Source organism: Notechis scutatus, chromosome 1, assembly GCF_049901735.1.
Source record: "Notechis scutatus isolate UNSWTSFEM ecotype Mainland chromosome 1, rNotScu1.2, whole genome shotgun sequence".
Lineage (NCBI taxonomy): Eukaryota > Metazoa > Chordata > Lepidosauria > Squamata > Elapidae > Notechis > Notechis scutatus.
This window is the reverse complement of record NC_142009.1, coordinates 288422917-288439282: the sequence shown is the minus strand read 5'-3', so window position 1 is coordinate 288439282 and position 16366 is coordinate 288422917. Positions and strand designations below refer to the sequence as shown.

Here is a 16366-nt window from a genome sequence, read left to right as displayed (position 1 = left end):
CAAAATGTAGAAGGGCAGTAGTTGCAGTGGGCATTAATGTAACATACCGTGGTTCAGGATATAATGCATACAATATGATTTTTGCATCAGATGCATGCCATAATGCACAAAACAGGTTTATATAATATTATGACAAATGAGAATGGAACAGTTAAGGAGAAAGCATGATCCAGTGCTTACGCCTTGGCTTCAAGCTTGTTTTGTAGATAAATGCAATACATTTATTGTAAAAAGTTGGACTACATTTCAGGTGTGCACATAAATGCAGTGCCTTCATTTTTCTGAATTTGTTCTAAGGCTAGCGTTCCATAGAATTCTCAATTTGCTTTTTAAACTCCCTCTACCTCAAAACTCTTTTTGGAGGTAAGAAGAGAGGCTACACTAGGTAAATATTTGGGAAGACAATGCAAAGGAAAAAAATTAGTGTTCCTTTGTCCTTTTGTATTAGGTTAAGCATTACTCCAGTCTAATCTAACAAATACTTGTACAAATTAAATTTCATAGTATATTTCTTTGCTTTGAATCTCTTCACAAAAAAGAACAGCTGCCTGATAATATGTGTTTTTCTCTTCCTATAGAAACCAGTGATTTTCCATCTGAATGTTGTAGTGTGATGGCAGGAGGAACCCTGACTGGCTGGCATGCAGATGTAGCGACTGTAATGTGGAGACGGATGCTAGGAATTTTAGGAGATGTCAATTGCATTATGGACCCTGAAATACATGCTCAGGTTTTTGATTACCTTTGTGAACTCTGGCAAAATCTTGCTAAGGTATGGAGAGAATCTCAATTTGAAAATACTTTAGAAGAATTATTTTGACAATATCTTACTCATATAAATGTTTGTTATACTTTGTAATATTTTCAGATTAGAGATAATCTTGGAATTTCAATTGATAATGTGATATCACCATCTCCACCAGTCTTAATTCCTCCATTGAGAATTCTTACTCCATGGCTTTTTAAGGTAATTTTAATTAACATTTGTTTTTGTTTTTTAAATGATGCAATAGAACTTGTTAATATTTTGACTTTCCTTTTTAATGTTAGGCAACCATGTTGAGTGACAAGTACAAACAAGGCAAATTGCATGCTTATAAGCTCATTTGTAATACAATGAAGCGAAGACAAGATGTTTCTCCAAACAGGGACTTTTTAACTCATTTTTACAATATAATGCATTGTGGACTGCTTCACGTTGATCAGGTAAGGGTTTCTACCTTACCTTACCTTCCTAACAAAAAATCCAATTTCCTTTTTTACGGAATTTACAGGGAGTCATTATCCCTGTAATTAAGGCATCCATAAAAAGTCTTTTTGTTGGTTACGTAATGTTCAAATACTATTTGGCTCCTGCTGCTGAAAATATATTCTACTTCTCCTCCAACTTATTTTTGCAGGTTTATGTTTCAGGGGAAGCTCAGAAAAAATGGATATCTTTTTCAGGATATATCCTTGTCATTTTCTATATTATTTAGGAATCACCAATTTTTTAAACAAATCCTAGATTTGTTTGAGAACACATTTTGGGGGAAAAAACAGTTTAGATTACTTTTTTTGACACTGGACAAGCTGAGGACATTGTCCACTATTATACAGACTTAAACTTGAACATCAGGGCTTTCCCTTGTTCTTCCTACTCAATACATCTGTTTGCATGCTCCAAATCTACTCCACAGTGCTCTCCCAATTTTCTGAAAAGATCTCCAGTTCTTTAGAGAAATGGAAATGAGAAGAGGAATCTATTATACTGGTGGATGGCATCCAATTACCAGACCAAAAAAAATGAAGTTATTTTAGGTGTGCTATTTTGAATTGCATATGTGATTTCTATATCAGAAAAAGAAGTTTGTGTATAAAAGAACTAGATGACGGGGAGAAATACTCTAGACAAATATTCTTATTGATGTTTCATTGTCTATATTAAAGAGTTTTTTAAAACCAAAAATTACATTTAATCGGTTGAGTTGCATCTACAGTGTAAAACAGTAACGCTATAAACAACTTTGTCTGAAAGAACTGCTTTATATTTGTAAAAGTGTTCTAGGCAATCTACTCAGAATTTGACTGACAAATAATTTAGTTATATGTTTTTTTTATCTCGTACATACTGTTTCTATTTCTTGCTAAACAATCTAATTACCATTTTATAACAGTTCTGGTAAAGTTGTACTTTCAGCATAATTGCCAAGAATTTATCATACTGCTGAATAAGATGTCTTCCCAGAAATCTAAGGGTCATTAGCAAAAATGAAACACTGGTTCCTGTAATATTCTTCAGACCTCATCTTGTTTTAAAGAGTTATAGGAGACTTTATATTTCAAAAGTAAATTGTGCTTTTATATATTTTATATAACATGAGATTACATCCCTATTACTAACTAAGCATCATTTGTAGGTAAAGTTTTAAATTTATTTTTGCTATACGTGGTTGGAAAAATGTTGACTTATCCTTAAAATATATTCAGCATCATTAAAATGATTTCATGAACAAAAAAATTAAATTCCAATTTGAGCCTTCTATTTTTTTTTCTTATTTAGTGAATTATATATTTTGAAAGACTATTTTAGTGGGACACCATAATTCTATCTAGGATAAGATGTTGTTGCTTGTTGGAGAACCAAACACAGATTTGTCTAAATTTTAACTGGCAGTTTATCTATTAAAGAGATGGAAAAGTAAACAAATTCTTAGTGACTAAAATCAACGCAGAGCAAGATTTTGGAATCCTAAACCAGCATATGTTGAAAAACATGAGCAAAGGAGATATTAGTTAAGGTGGTAAAATCAATACCACTCAGTGCCAACTATACTTTTAAGGTATTTTTTGCTGGTTTCCAGCATTTTAGTTGATATGGAAGAATGGGTTTATGCTTGGGACCTTGCTTTTTTGCTTAATGTCTGCAGTTTCTTTTAACAAACCCCACAAAAAATGATATAAAATCGGGTCTGGCCACAATGTCTTTTATGACTATAATCACTTACAACCAGAAATCCAGTTCCCATTGTGGTTGCAAGCCAAGAATAGCCATTACGTTGTCAGACTGGCAATACTTGGTTTGTGAGTGTACTTAAGTTGTCCTATGCTTTCTCTATCCTCTAGGACAGGGGTGTCAAACTCATGTCATCACAGCAGCATCACATGACATATCGGCACTTTTTCCCCCTTCGCTAAACTGGGAATGGACGTGGCCAGCATGTGACCCATCCGGCTCACGGGACAGGAGTTTGACAGCCCTGCTCTAGGATGTTTTGTAACCTTTTTTCAATTTCAGTTGATTCCCCCAAATCTGTGATATCTTTGAAAACAAGGCAACTTAAAACAGATCATGAAATTGTATTTAGTGAACCAATAATTATAATTGATCATAATTTGGATGATATACACACAGTCCTCAATGAATGACTGCCTTATTTAGCAGCTGTTCACAGTTACAACAATAATAACATAACTTTGCGACCAGTGTTCATATTTACAACCTTTGCAGGTCTGTAAAGCAAAGAAAACTGAAATAAGACCATGAATGTGTCAGTTTCACTTAGCAACTGCTTCATTTAACAAACAAGTTACCAGTCCCAATTGTGGTCACTAAATGAGGACTATTTATATTAAAGTATGGCTAATGTGAAACATTTTTTTAAAAAAAACTTAAGTTCATTTCATTCTGATACTTGCCTGTATTTTATGTCTAACACATTATCTACAGTTTCCTTGATAGACAGTCTGAATCTTGTGTTTCTTTTCCTCCAAGGACATTGTCAATACAATCATAAAGCACTGTTCTCCACAATTTTTTTCCCTTGGTTTGCCTGGTGCTACCATGCTGATAATGGATTTCATTGTAGCTGCTGGCAGAGTAGCAGCATCGTCTTTTCTCAATGTAAGAAAATATTAATTTTTCTATAACAATAAGAGTTATGGTAAGTTGCAAAGTTTATTAGTTAAAATTCTCCATAGCAAGAAGCTTGTAGCACTATCGGCAATGTAGTATATTATGTAAAAAGTAATTGCATAATGCTTTGATTATAATATGAAATATTCAATATGTACAGCTGATTATGCCTTCTGCAATAAAGTTGCTGAATTATTTTATGAGTTAGGCTGCCTTTTAATTTAAACTGGCAAACAGTTTTTTTTTTTTACAAAACGATGTTTTCTAAAATGAGGTATGCAGTGCAAGATAGATGGAGAGCTAAGAATATTAAACAACGAAGCAGAAGGGACTAGGGGAAGATAATGTAATGAAATTAATATTAAAAGTAAATGCTCTTATTCAACTTTGTTTGTGATTAAATACTAACTCAAATGTTACTAACATCATATTGTTATTTATTACTCAGGCACCAAGAGTAGAAGCACAAGTTCTCTTAGGCTCTCTGGTGTGTTTTCCCAATTTATATTGTGAATTATCAGCATTGCATCCAAACACTCCTGATATTGTTGTGTCTCAGTTTACAGAAGTAAAGGTAGGCTTTGAAATCTGTGTGCTATTTTTATATCTTCTGCAGTATAAATTAACTTTTGTGGCCATGTAGCTACTTAACTATGACACAACAGCATATGAAAAATGCTGCTGGGATACAGGCTATTTATGTTACATTTTCTGGTATATGGTGCCAGTTCTTAAACCAAAATTGAGTAGTCCTTTTCCATTGTCACTTCTCAGAGACCAGTATTTAAAGCACATTCTTTGGATTCAAAGATTTAGCATTAGTAACTGTGACAGCCTAATTCTCTGTAAACCTATCCAGCCCTTTAAAAAAAAAAAACTATATTACTTGTCATTACCAATACAGCAGACAGAACTGCTGGCAGCAAAATCCACAGTTTAAAATATCCATTGAGAGAAAAAGTACTTCCTTCTATCCACCCTCCTTGCATAGTTTCAGAAGATGATATTAAGTTCTAATATTGTATGAGAGAGAAATAAATCCCTCTGAGTTATGTATGGCATGCATTAGTTATATTTATCAAGAACTACTTTTGCTTCAAGCAAAAAAGCCTCAATTTCAGTGGTCTCATAGTGGAGTAAGTTGAAGTCTGTTTTATTAGACTGATTCCACTTATTGTGTTCCTTCAGGATAGGAATAGGATTTTGATTTCCTTTAATCCTGAGCCTTAGGTGGTCAGAGCCAAACATCCTGCTTTCAATTTTCCTAGAATTGGAATAAAGAAAAGAGTCCTGGGCAGAAAAGCTTAGACTTTATCTTCTGGAAATATAGCTTTTTCAAGTTCATCTTCATTGCCATTTGGGAAATGGCTACCGTTTAACATTAATGTCTTGTAGTCCTGTGCAACTAAGAAAAAAGATAATTATGCAGATGCAGTTTGTCAGAATTAGCTAACACCATGGGTCAAGCAATTTCCAGGTATAAGATTGTTAAAGTTAAAGAGGAAAATAGAAAGAATAGGCATCTTTCCTTAATTGTGCTGTTCATTGAAGTTCCCAAACAATGCAGTTGAATCCCTCATGTTTCTTTTAGCTTTTCATCGAGGTCACTTCTCCAGGAAAAAAAAAAGGAAACTAATTGAAATTCCTTTAAAAAAGGTGTCTAGGGTAGGGATTCCCAAACTTTTTGACCCCATGTGCACATTTTGAATTTGTGTAGATGTGGATACTCTTTTAAAATGAATGACATGAGGAGCATAGTCAGTCATAACACATTCATAAATCAGAAAGTATCATTTTTCAGATTGTTTCTAATTGTTTTTAGTTTCTTACCCTGCCGTCCACCACTTTAATGTACCTTTTACTTTTTTAAAATATAAATGAGTATACTTCCACTATAGCCACTATGGGATATTTATATGACCAAAAGGCATTTTTGGATATTATAATGACTGAGGTGGCCTTTCCCCCCCCATCATAACAGTTTTCCATTTTCTTAATTAAAATATATTTTAAAAAACCAAAAGGACAGGTAACTTACACTCTGGTAGGTATCAAGGAACAATTTCTAAGAAATATCATGGAAATTAATTAGCTGCCAAAATAGACATATATATATAGCCCTTCCCCCCCCCTTCCCTCTGTTAGTTTAGTATAGTTGTGAAAAATACATCTGAATATTAAGCAATGGATAGCAATGACTTATTAAATGAAACTAGTTTTATATATCATATTTATTGATCATGTTTCTGCTGTCAGTGTACCAAAATTAAGATTAATCATAAAAAATGTTAGCATTTATTATCTAAAGTTATTTATATGACAATATTGAGTATAGATTATTGTGTTAAAATTATTTAAATAAAATTAAATTAAAATTAAATTATTGTGGTAATTTTTCCCATGCCAGCAGGAATTTGAAGGCTTTACTCTCGTCCTCTTTCTCACTACTAGAGAAGTAATTCCAGAAGTAACTAATTCCAGCTTAAAAGAAAATATTTTAAAATTAGTTTTAAAGAAGAAAGGTATTAGCTTGGGGGGGTATTATATGAGGAAACAAATAGACAGTGAAAGCGTATATAGAGTTTCTCAATTATCCAGGTCATGGTTGTCCCAAAGCTGCTTTTCAAAAGGCAACTGGACTTTGGAGAAACAAAACCACCACTTCACAAACCCATGGCACGATATAGGAGAACACACCCTTGAGGACAAGATTCAGAAGTCCATCTGCATTTGTAAGATAAAAGTCACTCTCTTGAAGGCTGAAAAATCCACATTCTGGAGAGAGAAGACCACTGGTTTGAAAGAGGGATCAAAGAAGCCATCTATGTTAAAATTGAATAGCCCTCTCTCAACTGAGGGGGAGGGATATAATATCTCCCGTCTACAACACAGTCCTTTAAGCAGTCCCACACCCATTTGCACTCTGATTCAGGTGATCCTGAGGATACAGATAAACCCCCAAAGTAGCCTCAATGATCCTCAGAGAGCTAATGACTTTCAGAGTGCTAATGACCAGATGATTGCAAGGAATATAAATCCTTCCATTCTCCACCATTCAGTCAGAACTGAAGAAGCTTCTTGGATGAGAAGCGAATTGTTTTCAAGAAAAAGAACTAAGAAAGTCTAGTTATCTTTTAAAAAGCACTCTTGGGATAGAGAGTGGAAAGTGTATCTGACTGGATGACTCAAATTGTCTGCATACATATCTAGCTGAAAGACTTGAAAATATAAATCAATTTTCCATTTACGATATTTGTAAATTACTGATTTTTTAAATATTGCATTACGTGGTTTAGAGATAACTTATCTTGAATATTTTTACTTTAGGAACTGGTTATCAAAACAATATTAAGTTCTGCAAAGGAGGAGCCATCAGGACCTGCAAGGTATGGATAAACAAGGAATGTTCCAAAGCATTTTGTGAATTGGTTAATTCAGGTACTTGGTTAAATTTTCAAATAATATATCATGAAATATTTTTTAACATTTCTTAAAATTTTAGTAGCAGTAATACACACTTTAAAAGTTGTAGCAGAATATTTAGTGAAGGAAATGCCAATATACAGTGAATATATGTTGGCATTTGCTTTACTAAATATTCTGCTACAATGTTTTAATTTTTGTTTAAATGTATCTGAAATAACCTTTTACAAATAGTAAGCACAATCCATTGAATCAGAACAGCTAGTTTCTCCTTTTAAAGGATTTGTGTAACCATAGGAACAGAACAAATGTTTAGCGTGTTAATGAGAGAACTTGTGACAATATCCTTCACCTGATATGTTGTTTTTTTTTTTACAAATTTTTATTAACTTTTAAAGACATACAAAACATACAAAAATTCAAGACATAAAAACATAAAAAATCTCTTTTCTGAAAGTTGCTTAATCCCGGGTCAAAACTCTTGGTACAGACACACATTCAAATTCATATTCATTTTACATACCATTCCATATCTTATTACATTTTCATTTTTCTATATAGCTTCTCCTTTCTTTTAAGTTTTCTCAATTTTATTTTATTTATCTCCTCTCAATTCAAATCATAATATTTATTCTTTGTCTGTTCTATTTCCAACTATCCGTTTATCTTTCTTCTTAAAAGAAAAAAAAAAAGAAAAACCTTCTCCTGTACACTGATTGGAGTGTGACGCCTATGTCTCTTTCCCCTATATTTATAATACTTGATTTAAAGTACATAACTTACATTGGGATTCTGTCTGGTACATTCTAACATTATACAATATCATCAAAACCAATACAAATCTATTCATTAATATTAATATTTATTCATATCTTAAACAACTAGCACATTTCTTATCAATTAGATCACATATTTCTATGGAGGCACCTATTTGCCATATTAATTCCATCCCCCACATCACATATTATAAATCATTATTACATTACATGTTCCCCTCTCCTTCTTCAAACCTCTCATTTCACGAATAGTTTCACTATTATAACATAGCCTAATCATTGGTATTAACAATCATTTATATCTTTAGACATTTTACACATTTCAATTAATTATCATACCTTTATGGGAACACTTCTTATACTTTCCAAAATTATTCCCCCACATCACCGATCTTAAATCATTATTTCATTAAAGTACTCCCCTCTCTTAACAAAAATTTCACTAAATTATACTAAATATTTATCACATTTTAAATTACATATTATTTCCAATCTTCTATAATTATTTCTAAATACAAATATAAAAATGCAATCTTATGTACCCTTCTAGAATCCCTTTTCCAATAAAATCTATCCATTATCTCTAAAAACTTTTGTTTTTTGCATTTTGCTCCCCACCATTAAAGCTTCTCATTCCTTCCTTTCTCCCTTGCTTCTTCTTCTCCTTATCATCTTTACCCCTTTGTCTCTCCACCTCCCTTTTATCCTGTTTTCCCTCTTTCTGTTGTTTCCTAACACGATATCCTCTTTTCACCTTATTCTTCTCTTTTTGGATTGTTTTCCCAGGTCTTAAAGTCTTCTTCTCCTTTTTCTCCTCCTTCTTTTCTTCTCCAACCAAAGTCACATGTTCTTCAAAAATGGCTTCTTCTTTATCCTGCTCATACGATTTTACATAAGCACAGACCGCCATTTCTATAAACTGAAAAAAGAGTGCCAAAAACATCTTTCCCTTCTTGCTTTTCTCTTTCATATTTTTGATGTATAAGTTCTAGTTCATCCACAACTGATGCCATTGTACAGAGAAATTTTTTTTTAGTCTGAGATAATTCTCATAAAATCCAAAGTCATCAAACAGTCCAATCAGCTGATTCTTTTTAATACTTTCTCTTTTTCTACTTTCTCTTTTTGGGATAAAGTTTGATCACAAAGTTCTCTTTAAAATATATCTTTAGGAAATCTTATTGCTGTTTAATAGCTCTTTAAAATTAGCTCTTTAAAGTTTTAGGCAGTCTTCTCCTTATTTTCAGGTTGCTCCAATTTTTTTTTTTTTTCCTCTCCCCACTCACAGCCAAAAAAAAAATATCTTCTTCTTTTTTTTTCCCCACTTTGAATATTCAGAAATCCTTGCTCCTTCAATATTCATTTACCTCCAGAACAGATTCCCGGATTTCTCTTATGGTTCCACTGCTGTCACGTTAGGGAGGAGAGTGAAAGGCAAGAAAGAAAGAAAAACCTTACTCTTTTGAAATGTTCGCCGCTTGTATCTCTTTCTTGAAACAAAGTATCCTTAGCAGCCTTCGAGGTTACAGGAACTCTCTCTCTTAACTTTATCCCAGTCAGAAGCAACTTCCACAGCTCTTCCCTCTTCCTCCAGCACAAATCTTACCCGGCTGCTGGCTTCTTTGAGCGGCCATTGCCCCCGCCGCTCATCCACCTCAGGAAAAAGGGGTTATTCCGGCTGGAAAGGGGGTCTGCGTTACCCCCAAACCTCTGTCCGGATCCCTCTCTCTTCGACTGCCTCTACAAGGCAGCCATAGCCCCAGACCTATTTAGATCGGGGCACCTTGGCAGCGAACGCGGCAGGGATCGCAGAGGCGCGAATTCCTGCCGCTACCGAAGCTCGCGCAAAACCGGAAGCCCGTTCACCTGATATGTTGATAGATACTTTTCTTGATCAAAGAGTCTTTACTTAAATTGGAAGACATACCAGGGCATAAGATCTAACTGTGTCTATGAAAACATGATATATCACATGCTAAATTTATATTTACAAAGAAATAAAGAGAGCTAAATAGCTTGAAATAAATCTATACTAGTTTCCCTTTATTTCTTTGTCGGTAAATATAAATTTCATACAAAAATAGTTTGTCACAAAAGCAACTGCCTGCGAAGGCTCCTGGATTGGGGCTGAAAGGCAAAAGCAGAAGCAGTATGCTCCATCCCATATTTGGGTAGACCAGGTTGCCCTGATAAAAAACACATATCACAATATTTCACTCCTTGATATTATCAGATATAGTTAGTTTAATATAAATCTGTAACTTGTTTTGTAGATGTGTTGCTATTTGTAGCCTTGGCATTTGGATCTGTGAAGAACTAGTACATGAAACCCATCATCCTCAGATCAAGGAAGCTCTGAATGTAATCTGTGCTTCATTGAAAGTAAGTATGTAATCATTAGAACATGACAACTAAACTGAGATATGACATTGTTTTTATTATTTTTATTCTTTATGGGCAGTTTTTAGTCTATTTTAGGCATATATTTCAAATGTGTAGCCTATTGAAGCTTTTTCATACAGCTTACAACTTCTCACGAACTTAATGCTTTGCAGCCAGAGCCTGTCTACTTTGTTGCCTTCTATGCATGGATGGTATGCTGCAATGTGTGCCCATAACAGCTCAAAAATTTAAGGTTCTGCCAGAACCCAAGTCCTATCGGAGTGGCTTTGCAAACCCTGTTCTCTGCCACTACCATTCTGCCTTGCTGCTTTGTCTCATACGTAGGCAGTGCACCAACAGCTGATAGCTGTGCAAACAGATAGAGGAAACACTGCTGGTGGGATTGTTGTTTGTCTATGCTAGTTGGCACTAATGCATAAATTGGTGATAACTGTGACAACAGACCATCAGAGGTTGAATTCATGGAAGTGGAATATTTTACTGTTTTAAAACAGGCAACCTGTTTGTTTTTACTAACCATCAATAATCCTATTTTAATTAAATTTTAGTTAGTCATAAATAATAATGCATTAATTTAATTGTCTATGGAAATTGTCAGTCAACCAGATCATGGTTGTCCCAAAGATGCTTTTTCAAAAGGTGACTGGACTTTCTTTATTTTTCCTTGAAGACATTTTGCTTCTCATTCAAGAGCTTCTTCACTTCTGAAGAGAACCAGCCTGAGAACTGAAAAAGTTTCTTGGGTGAGAAGCAAAATGTCTTCAATGAAAAACAGTTGCCTTTTGAAAGAGCACCTTTGGAATGTTGATTTAATTATTTTTTTATTAATTAAGAATTAACAAATGTTACTTGCATCTTTGCATATGTATGAATTCAGGCTACTGATCACTGTGTTTTATGTTATGTGACTCTATATATTTGAGTTTGAAATCCTTGATTTAGTCTAAATAACACTTTGCATAAATTGTTGTGCTTTGATAGTTTCAAAAAGTTGAATTTTAAATTAAAAATAGAGCATAATTTTAAAACAGTATCTACAGTGAGAGAAAATAATTGAGATATATCCTCTTTGTACAGTTTGGAAACTCAATGTAAAGCTCAAAAACAGTTTGTGGGAAACAATTCTTGGGATTTATTTGGAACATATATTATTAAACGATCGTTGGTTCATTTTCTAGTGAAGAAATATTAATAAGTATAAATACCAAATGCTTTGTAACTTGTCAGTTTTATTGACAGGCTATGTGCACTGTTAGAATGAAATGGCAGTTGACAAATGAAAATTGCAGGCTTCTAACAGATGAACACACTTTTTGAACTCCAACCCAGGTGTTCTGTCAAAATAGAGGGAGCCTTTATTTCTTCAAGACAGCGTGAAGTCACAACTTTTGTGATTCAATCGTATTGAAAGCCTGGGCAAAAGGATCTAGCCACTCCTATCAACTGCTGCAATTAGCAGCTGGGTTGCACACTGCTCCAAAATAACATGTCTTTTAAGTGGGTAGAAAGCCTTACTATGCTGCAGAAAATATCATTCAAACAATTTTTAAGCAATAGGTGAACTCTGTTGAAATTTGATGCTTGAGAAAACACAAGGTCACATGAATCACTCTGGATTCTTAACTGCAATTTAACCCAAAAGTGATTTTTTTCAAAAGGCAAGTTGACTTTCTGGGGTTTTTTCCCCCTTTGAAAATGTTTCACTTCTCATCCAAGAAGTTTCTTCAGTTCTAATGGTCTGATGGGGAATGGAAGGATTTAAATAAATCCTTATATAAATCCTCCCATTCCTCATCCAGATTGAAAGAAGCACCTTTGAGACAACCATGAATTGAATGATTGAGAATCTCCATAGACAACTACAATTTGAGTTCCTGTATAGAAAATTGTAATAGAAAAGTATATGAGAGCCAGTTTGGTATAGTGGTTAAGGCATCAGGCTAGAAACCAGGTGACTGTGAGGTCTAATGCCACCTTGGGCACAAAGCCATCTGGGTGACTTTGGACCAGTTATTCTCTCTCAGTCCTAGGAAGGAGGCAATGGCAAACCACTTCTGAAAACCCTTGCCAAGAAAACTGCAGGGACTTATCTAGGCAGTTGCCAGGAGTCCAAAACTGACGCCAACCACCAATGCTTTTTTTAATGTACAGTTGACCCCATCCAAAATTAAAGCCTGAGATATGTAAAACCAAGAATGGGAAATTATGGCTGAATTTTCAAAACAGGTTCCAGAAAATATGGGTACTTTTATGATTGAATTACATATATACATTTTATAAATAAATGCTGTTATGCTAGTGATGCATCATATGGAGTTAGCAAACTTGTCTTCTATTAGGATAAATATATAACAATATTTGATAGAATGAAAAAAAATGAGTTTAAACTAATATTTGAAGGGAAAGGATCCCTTGGAACTCTTTAAGCCAGGGCCCCCAACTTGTGGGCCGTGGCTTCTTGGCCACCATGCATACACCTGTGCGCGCATGCACATTTCCCATTCATGCTAACGTTGCTGTGAACGCCGCACGGGCCCTAGTGTCACTGTGAGCGCAACGCAGGTGCTACAGTTGCCATGAGTGCTGCGTGGGCGTACTGTCATTGTGACAGCTGCACGGGCACTACTGTCACCACAAGCATCACGCATGCATTCGAGGCCCTGTTCACACACATGCATGTGTGCATAAAGGTGCCTCCCCACCCAATCTGGGCCGCCAACCCAGAAAGATTGGGGACTCTGCTTTAAGCAGAAACTGAAAATCCATCTAAATTTTTATTCTCAAAAATTCCTATATCAAGCAACAGCTGGATTTTGAAAGCCTAAAAGTCTTCCATTTTATGAATCAAAGGTTCAATTTAGAGTATCCAATTACTCTCAGAACACAGAATGAGCCTTCTTGGGTCCAACCTTAGATATTGTATGTGAAAATATTGAACTAGTTAGTTGCATTTGAGACGCTCCAACCTGAACTGGAGGAAGTAGACCTTTTCACTTCACAGCAACCAATACTTAAAGTGTGTTATCAGTGATTCAGAAGATTACAGCCACACTTTTAAGTAATATGAATTGATTGCTGTTACCTTACTTAAATTTCACAGTTCAGCTATGCCTTGTAAAAAACAATTATTTCTGTCCATTGGCCCTAAATCTTCCTGTGTTTAATTTCAGTGGATGAGCTCAGGTTTTAGCATTATGGGTGAAAAAAGAAAGTGTAGTCTCTCTCCCTTTTATTTATACTAGGCATGATTTTATATGGCTTTGGACCTTCACTTGCTTTTATTCCAAGCTAAATAACCTTAGCTGCTGTAGTATTTCCTCGTAGGGGAAACTACTCCAGCATCCTAATATTTTTGTAACTTTTTCATTCTTTCTAGCTCTGTGTAATTCTATTTAGGATTCAGTGGTACACACTATACCCAGTGACATCGTACCCTGGATTTGTATGAGAATATTATTATTTTTTCATAATGATTATAATTCTATCTCTAATTATTCCAAGCACTGAAATAACCTTTTTAATAGCAGCTACAAAATGAGCTGACATTTCCATTGAGATATCCACAGGGGTGGGATTCTACCAGTTCGCACCTATTTGCTAGAACCGGTTGTTAACATTCTAAGAAGTTCAAGAGAACCGGTTGTTAGAAGAAATTACTAGCCTAATCCTGTAAGGAAGGCAGGAAGGAAACATTCTGGTGTTGCTTACAGAAACTGCCTCTCCGTTAACCCTTATTACATTCTTGGCAGGACTAGACTTCCTGTCTCAGGAACATCTCTGGAGTTTTTTTCCCCTCCTTTGCTGGTACTTTGCTTGTGTGGAGTGACCATTCAAAGTTACAATGGCACTGAAAAAAGTGACTTGTGACCATTTTTCACACTTACAACTGTTGTAGCATCCCCACAGTCATGAGAGGCCAGGTGAGGAGATGCGTGCCTCGATGTGAGTGATATTGAGTTGGCCACACCCAGCCAATAACATGACCACCAAGCCATGTCCACCCAGTCACATGACCACCAAGCCACGCCCACCACCTAAGCCATGCCCACAGAACCGATTGTTAAAAAATTTTAATCCCACCCCTGGATATCCACTATGACTTCCCAGATCTATCACTGCCAGGTCAGATTTATTAATGTACAGGCAACATTTAGGATTTTGTTTGTTTGTTTCTTTTGTAAAATTCCATTTTTTCCCCATTTATTTACATTTAAATGCATTTCCCATTTTTTGTTCCCTTAATTTGCATAGATTCTTGTGGAGGTTTTTTTTAAATCCCTTATTGATTTTATTATCCTGAACAGTTTGGTAAACAATCAGATCATTTATGTACAAGTTACAAATCACTGGTTCCAAAATGCATCCCTGAGGGGCTCAATTTTGCATGTCTCCCCAATATAACAATTATTCATATATTTTTACATTTTATTTCTTGTTTTAATCAGTTTCAGTATCTTCTTAACTAATTCTTGAATCAAAGCATTGGTATTATAATATTGAAATAGCTGCCACCAATAGCATAATAAACCATTGCATTTTTCTCCAGTTGGAGTTTACAAAGAGTCTTAAAGGGAAAAACCATCAGTAGAATGAATTACAATAATCCAAATTCAAGTACTTCCCATTGTAATTATTGCACTGTGATTTATGTGTGTGTGTGTGTGTGTGTGTGTGTTTTCTTAAGTTTTCTTAAGTTTTCACGGGTATCTATATGTATGGTATTCAGCTTTGTTCGGATATTTTCCCACATCGTTATAGTTGTTTTAAAGTTGTAGTGACGTTTCGGCAGAATCTCATCTGCCATCATCAGGCTTCTGTATTGTGTTCGTCTGTGAGTCAGGCTTTCACAACCGTTTCTGTTTTAAATTTGGTGCTAGCCTACTGCTGTGTTAGAATGGTTATTTGGCCCCATGGAAAAGAAAACCTAAACAATTTCCTAACACACCTAAACAGCACACACCCCAAAATCATGGAAACGGAAACAAACAAACAACTACCATTCCTAGATGTACTAATCTACAAAAAAACAGAAGGCACACTAGGACACACCATATACCTGAAGAAAACACACACCAACTGCTACCTCAACGCCCAATCCCACCACCACCCAGCACAGATAAACTCCGTGGCCAAAACACTAATTGCCAGAACCAAACACCTGGCAGAGAAGACACACATAAAGACTGAACTATGCACCCTGACTAAAGTACTGACAGCCAACGGCTTCCACAAAAGCAAAATCACAGGCCTGAACCACAAAAACACACTGAGACATAATGGAGACCTAGAAGATGAACAGACCTATGGAACAGCTGTCCTGCCCTACATAAGAGGTACTACAGAAAAAATCACTAAGGTACTATACAGGCATCACATCAAGACTGCCTTCAAAACAGACAGAAATATAGCAGCCATCCTAAGAAACCTCAAAGATGAAATTGACCTGGAAAACCAAGGCATATATGAAATCCCCTGCGCATCATGCCCTGCCACATACATTGGACAGACCAAAAGAAGAATAAGTACCCACCTGGATGAACACAAAAATGCAGTAAAAAAGCTGGAACACACTTCCTCACTAGTCCAACACATGAAAGCCACAGGTCATAGCATCGAATTCAATGGCACCAAAACCCTAGCCACAATATAAAACCCCAGCTACAGAATTATCAGAGAAGCCATAGAGATTGGAAAAAGACCTGAAAGCATGAATAGGAGAGATGACTCCACCAGATTGTCAATTATGAAAGCCTGCACTCACAAACAAAAAAATCTCCACACCACAAGCCAAGCAAACACCTGGGCACAAACAGTCCCCCGATACCTCCAGCTAAAACACACCCCAACCAGGCACCCAGATGAAACCTAG

The 16366-nt window shown here is 35.4% G+C and overlaps 1 protein-coding gene across 8 annotated transcripts in view; it reads left to right on the top strand.

The window, feature by feature from the left end:
- Nucleotides 1-16366, top strand: part of RALGAPA1 (Ral GTPase activating protein catalytic subunit alpha 1) — a 132151-nt gene that overhangs the window by 61267 nt on the left and 54518 nt on the right. For all 8 annotated transcript variants that reach the window (XR_015746774.1, XM_026664490.2, XM_026664487.2 and 5 more), the window contains 7 exons: nt 579-772; nt 869-967; nt 1051-1206; nt 3755-3883; nt 4344-4469; nt 7223-7281; nt 10368-10476. Coding sequence is in view for 7 of the 8 variants with exons in the window: in XM_026664490.2 (XP_026520275.1) it covers nt 579-772; nt 869-967; nt 1051-1206; nt 3755-3883; nt 4344-4469; nt 7223-7281; nt 10368-10476 (872 nt within the window). In the remaining variant the exon portion in view is untranslated. The remainder of the gene's footprint in view (nt 1-578; nt 773-868; nt 968-1050; nt 1207-3754; nt 3884-4343; nt 4470-7222; nt 7282-10367; nt 10477-16366) is intronic.